The sequence below is a fragment of the Solanum pennellii genome, chromosome 1, assembly GCF_001406875.1.
Source record: "Solanum pennellii chromosome 1, SPENNV200".
Taxonomy (NCBI): Eukaryota; Viridiplantae; Streptophyta; class Magnoliopsida; order Solanales; family Solanaceae; genus Solanum; species Solanum pennellii.
Window position 1 is genome coordinate 88366638 of NC_028637.1, and position 6329 is coordinate 88372966.

At 33.3% G+C, this 6329-nt stretch overlaps 1 protein-coding gene across 2 annotated transcripts; it reads right to left on the reverse strand.

Moving 5' to 3' along the window:
- Positions 1-278: 278 nt before the first annotated feature.
- LOC107004437 (boron transporter 1) lies at positions 279-4146 on the reverse strand. 2 transcript variants are annotated; one of them, XM_015203011.2, is made up of 12 exons: positions 3699-4146; positions 3535-3617; positions 3090-3282; positions 2876-3014; positions 2572-2737; positions 2298-2464; positions 2037-2210; positions 1839-1934; positions 1618-1755; positions 1191-1513; positions 836-1103; positions 279-753 (listed from the first exon to the last, which is right to left on the reverse strand). In XM_015203011.2, the coding sequence occupies exons 1-12, from the start codon at positions 3800-3802 to the stop codon at positions 439-441; spliced, it is 2166 nt and encodes a 721-aa protein (XP_015058497.1). In that variant the 5' UTR covers positions 3803-4146; the 3' UTR covers positions 279-438. The 2 variants fall into 2 exon arrangements, with proteins under 2 accessions (XP_015058497.1, XP_015059242.1); XM_015203756.2 differs by having other exon boundaries at positions 1191-1510; positions 3699-4145.
- Between the last annotated feature and the right edge of the window lie 2183 nt (positions 4147-6329).

Sequence of the window (6329 nt, forward strand, 5' to 3'; positions counted from 1 at the left end):
CAACCTAAAACCTTTAGGCTTCAGGTTCTCCCTCTAAGCATTCAGTCTATCAAAACCTTCACTGCGTATCTCTTCAATCAATACTATATCATCTGCAAAGTCGATTGATATGTTATGTGCAAAGATCAACTCTAAATGATAGAGCTTCTTGTTATTCTTACACCAGTTCTTACCATAAAGGATGTAGTGTTGTCTTTTCTTCAAGATGAGTTCTCTACTTTCAGGTCAGAGATTAAGATGAGTTAAAAGAGATTTGTGCAATGTTGTACAAGAAAATATGAACAAAAAACTTATCAACTATTATAACTATAAAACATCAATACACGGCTAATGTTACAAATACATTCCCAATTAATGCAGTAAAAAGGAGATAATCAAATGAAAATACAAAACTTAAGGCATATTAAACTAGCTTAGTCTTAAGATGTTAATCGTCTCTTAGTCGTTAGGAGTTGATGTCCGAGGACTCGTGCCCAAATTGGATGGCTTTGGTTCTCCGGTCCTTGGACTGAACGTCCCCCTTCCGCCAGAAAGGGGACTTTGTTGGCCTCTCAGTTTGTTAATCTGTGGACTATATGCTTTTTCTGATATGCGCGGGCTCTGAAGGAGCTTGGTATCTCTTATTGGAGTTGTTGTTGAACTTGTGATCTTAGGACTGTTAATGCGCTTGACCTCACCCCTGCTTCTAGTAATCATCTCATCTAAAATCTCCCCGCTTTCTGCGTGGGAAGGTCTTGAACCAAATTCACCCTCCTGCATAGTTTAATATTAGTCCTCAAGTGTTCAAATTTATCAAATTACAATCAAATATCAGAGTACTGAAAAGGGGATTTACCATAGGAAGATTGAATGGAACGGCGGGTGACTCTTCATAATCTGCTGCATCTAAATCTTGAAGGTGTGCCCCTTTGAAAAACCTAGGCAATATGTATTGTCTCACAGGAACTAAAAGCATGATCAAGAGAGGGAAAAGGAGCCCCGCGATTGGAACCCATGTAATGCCAAAGCAAGCAAGCAAGTATAGTGTTTGAAATATTGTGAATGCTACTATGCTCTTGAAAGGAACAGTTTCTACAAAAGTAGCATGATAGTCCTCTAGAACTCTGCAAGCAAGATTACATCATTGTGTTAAGTAAATTCCTTCGAAAAGCTAAATTTTAATAAAAGACGTTTTGGAAGGGGTTAATTACTTGTATCGTCTGCTTGGTGCAGTGAATAGTAGTAATATTCTCTCCCAGAATTGATTGCCTGGTAGACTTTCAATGGCCATGTACGCGAAATATCCCCAAAGTACTGAGGTTGGAATCATTCTGAGAACTGGCATAGCAGCAACACATCCCCCAACCATTGTGGCTTGAAGCAAGTTACTAACACGCTGTTCTTTCACTTCAACAGGCAACAAATCATCAATTTCCTTCTCAACGTCGAAAATGGTTTCATCCACAGGAGCATTGATGTGTCCCATGCTTGATGCTAACTGAATTGTTGATTCTTTTAACTCTTTCAGACCCTGCTAAAGTAAAGAAATCAAGTTGTTATATGAGCTAAAATAAAATTCTTGGTTAAAAATGCAGGACTTTAAGCTACATAAAATCAGTGAAGAGGCATGTCACGTACTCTAGCTGATGACTCCTGGTAGATCAGAGGAGTCTGCATCTGTTGATACGCTTCCTGCATATTCCCATATAGTTGTCCCAAGCTTGAATTTTTCTGCATACTTTTGCGTGCTGTGTCGACTAGTCTGTTACGAAGCAACTGCATAAAAAGGAGATATTAGTTTGTATGACAATTCAAAGAAGAACAAATGTGAAGTAGTTTCACTTGAGCTAGAATTTTACTTGGTGCTTAAGAGTAGCCAGACTTTTTGTATGCATTGGGGATTGTGGGATCACACCATTTGATGGAGGGATACCAACAAGGCCGCACATTAGTGTCTGTCACGAAGAATACCAAAGCGGAACATCACGAAACAAGTTGGAGGAGCGATACATATATGCAAACGAAAACTATGAGTAGCAAAATGGATATTCGCATACCAAGAACCCCAAAAGAAGCAAGTCATAATGGAAAGATGATGGTTTTCTGAGATTGAACTCTTTCTGCTGAGCTAATTGGGATGCTACACTGTGATCAAAATAGTAAAGCACAGCAATCATCGTTGCAGGAACAAAGGCACCGAGTATGTAGATGACTGGAACATTTAGCATGTCCTGCAGATGACCAGAATATCAAAGTTAGTCGTCCACGGTCTGAAAACTAGAAATGAATTAATATCAGCTAGAGTTAGAAACATATGCCTTGATAACAGTCCAATTCTCATAAGCACCAGGTGACCATGGATTTGGGCTGAGAAGGCGTCTTGGAATTCTTTCAGGAACACTTTCAGATGGTATATAGGAAACTGCTGTCCAAACTACAACCATAAGTGGCACACCGTAGTCTGCAATAAGACTACGAAGCCAACCTGTTGACAGCAAGCAAAATTTTAACTCATCCAAGTCCAAAGTTATCAACTTGAAACCAAAATATCAAAAATATAGTTCATCATATGATTGCATAATTTGTGCTTACCTGTTCCATATCGCCATGATCTTGCTTTTCGGCTTTTCAAAGCAGTTAACAGTAGGCCAAATGAGAGAACCAACGCGAACATTCCATTAGCAAATCTCCACGAAGGCATGAACTCGGTTAGATGAGGATTGTCTCTTTTTGGAACACGAAACTCATCTACCAGGCCCTGAAATGAAAAACGTATTAAAAGACCATAAATTTATTTTGTGATTGATTGATAACCAGAAAGGATAAACAGAACTTCTATTATAGAAGTAACACCTCATAGTGTTAAATATTAGTACTAGTACAATATTTTACTTACTTTAATAGCTTGCTGCATGAAGAGCATTGCAATAAGCATGCCAAATAGTTCTCCAGCCAAACGAGTAAACCTGTTAATAATGGAGCAAGCTCCTAATATTGCCAACAAGAAAAGCAAAATCGCGGTCCAGACACATACCCTGAAAAAATCGCGACGATTAGACTAAATGATGATTGAATATTGGACAAGGGAAAACAAAAGAATCAGTACTCACCAACCAGTCCAAGCTAGAAAAAGACCAGGACCCAAATCGGGTCTCTGTTTAGCAAAGTCGAACATGAATGTATACATTATTACAGTTGGTTCAGCAACTCCTAAGATCAACAAAGGTTGACCACCAATAATGGAATGTATAATTCCACAAATTGCAGTTGATGTTAATGTCTGAACAGCAGTTAAAATTCCATCTGCAATTGTTAACTTCATGTTAAAATTTTCAAGTTGACGAATGAAAAATTCAACAATTATAACTACATACTACGCCTCAATCCCAAACAAGTTGAGGTCAACTATGTGAATCTTCAGTATCCGTCTCAACCAACACCATTCTCTAGCACTTAAAGTTAATGTCAAACAAGTCTAGAAGACTACAAGCAGACACTAGACCTAAAAAGTACGTTAATCTATTGATAGTATTATTTTTCGATAAATGAAAGTACCGGTATTTCTCTCCAGCTGCTCGCCAAATGAAATCACTGGAATAGCTGAGGCAAAGAAAATGTATGTAGTGGGTGCCAAGATCCTGAAAATTAGTTCAAAATGAATTAAAAAATGTTCGTAAAAATTAGTTCTTTCTATTGTACAAGAAGTGAATAATCCATACCTGAAACCAGCCTTAATCCCACTAGTCCAATCTTGCTTGTAGCACAACAGACGTCCATGAAGATCATTCTTGATTCCGCGAAAAGGCACAAATGTTTCTTCCATGTAATCAGGTATGAGAATTAATATTGGACACAGTGAAATGAAATTTCTTGTTTAACTTACAGAATTTGATAATAATTTGTCTTGGAAAAGAATTGGCAGAAATGACACAAGTCTAAGGAAAAACCATTTTTTTTGGCACTAAGCCGAAATATTTATGGAGAAAACTTCAAAAAGAGAACAACGAATAAGATATAGCAGATTTACATGATGCAACAAGTGAACAGTGAATGAGATTACAAATGATTAAGAGATAGCTTCTCAAGATTTTAAAAATTGGGAATGGAATTGGTGGTTTTAGTTAAGGGAAGAAAACAAATGTGAAGGCGCTAAGAAGAAAGTGCAGAAATATGGCAAGATATATAGAGACCAAAAATAGAGTAAGTTAGAGAAACAGAGTTTAGGGAGGGAGTGAATTTTTACCGACAGTCCAAAATATGAAAAAGTAAATATATAAAAAAAAAAGTCAAAGATATTCAATATCTACTATAATACATAAAAAATTTGTTTTAATCATATATATATACATTCATATATATATATATAAAAAAATATAATTATTTTATTAATCAAACCCCTCAATCCTACATGACTTCGATGGTAGACGGTAAAAGAGGAATAGAGGATATTCAGATTCTTTAGTGTCAGTCTGTCACTGTTGCAGTTTTGGTAAGCAGTATCAACACATACTTGCGAATAATACGTATAGTCAGTCAAATTAAATAATCTTATTGGACAGAGAGAAGATAATTTGCTGTCTCAAAACAAATTACTGTAATACTCTTTAAACCCCTTTGACCCAAAGATACTACTTGCAATTTAAGTTATACCGTTTCATTTGATATAAAAAAAATTAAAAAAAAAAAGAAAAATTTGTAATATTTTGATTTAAAATAAAATTTAAATAACTATATGATTATAAATTATTTTTAATTATAAAAATAAGAATATTATTTTTGAACAAAGTAAAATACATTAAATGAATTTGCTAAGTCAAATGGGCTCTAAATGGCATGTTTGTAATTTGATTGTGTTCCCAAATCAAAAGGAGCTAATGCCAACTAAAATTATTATAGGGTGACAGTATAATATGAATACTTTACGTAAAACAATTTAAATATACCAATTGTGTGTTGGTATACTATTATAACAGCAAATCATAGGGGATCAATCATACCTTTAAACAACATTAAATATTTTAAAAGAAATGAATGTATGAACTTTTGGCAACTTGAGATTTTCATCTTGAAAATGACGAGGGGTGCCCGGGTGGGGATGAGGTTCGGAGCTGGAACGAGCTTATAATTTATAACTATACATCATTTTATTCGAACACTATAAATTAAAAAATATTTAAAATAAATAAAATAAGTCAATTCAAATAAGTAAATCTTATTCTTGTATTAAATGTTCTCTAATCGTAGCCAAATTTGAGAAATATATTTTACAAAACGAAAACTAATTGGAGAGATCAATGTGAACACCCCAAAGTTCCTGTTAACCCATAATATTTTCGTATATCCTTTTCGGTTTCAATTTATATAGTATATTTAAATTTTGAAAATTAAATAATTTAATTTTGACAGTAAATTTAGGAATGAAATATTTATATTTTTTGAAATTGTTAAAAATTATCTAAAATATATTATAAATCACAATAATTAATAATTTAAATTATAAAAAAAATTATTTAAATCTCAAAATCAAAAAATTATCGTCACTATTTGCTATTTTAGGGGAATTAGCCAGTGGCTAGTCTGGCAGCAAATTCTACTTCCTTAAAACCAAGTGTTCTACCTAACGTTCTGCTACTATTGGTAATTTGTTTGGTCAACTATGAAAATTGATAGATGGCCACTTAAAGAATTTTACTAAATATATGTTTGCAATTCCATTTTATTTAAAGAAATTGATGAATTTAATTGGCTTTATTTGAATGCCAAATAAAATCAACAAAAATAACTGCAAGAAACCCTTTTCATCGTGAAAAAGGGAGAATTAAAAAAAAAAAAAAAAGAAGATTCAACAACATTTCCACCCAAAAGAGAAAAGCCATAAAAGAAAAAGATTAAGGAATCACAAACTCTTTTTTCTTTGTGACGAAAAATTATAAAATAAATACTTCCTGTATTTTAATTTATGGGGTTTGATTCGAACTGAGATGATCAAACTAATTAATGTTTGGTTTGGATTAGATGTAGAGCTTTTAATTTTTTGAAATACAATTTATATATTTAGAACTTGTATTAAAAAATATCATAAGTTCCAACAGTTAAAAATTCAAATTATTTGGAAAGTATTTGAAAAAAAATATGATGATGAAAATATCATAGGCAAATAGAGAAGCAATTAAGATAAATAAATTAAAATGGAGAGATATAATATTACGTGCGGGGCTATATTTAAGTGCATTTTCAGTAACTTAATGAATGTAATTGAAGATACTTAATAAGAATGGGACATCACCCAACAACCAACTAATTAATTAATTAAGATTCTCACTTTCATATTTAAATCATTTATTCTTTAG

What these genes read in the sequence shown, in the direction of transcription:
- LOC107004437 (XM_015203011.2), bottom strand. Translation starts at nt 3,802, where the DNA reads ATGGAAGAAACATTTGTGCCTTTTCGCGGAATCAAGAATGATCTTCAT. An exon ending in TTTCTAGCTTGGACTGGTTG is followed by an intron (nt 3,015 to 3,089) that starts GTGAGTACTGAT and finishes CGATTTTTTCAG; the next exon opens with GGTATGTGTCTGGACCGCGA. An exon ending in ACCAGGAGTCATCAGCTAGA is followed by an intron (nt 1,514 to 1,617) that starts GTACGTGACATG and finishes TCTTTACTTTAG; the next exon opens with CAGGGTCTGAAAGAGTTAAA.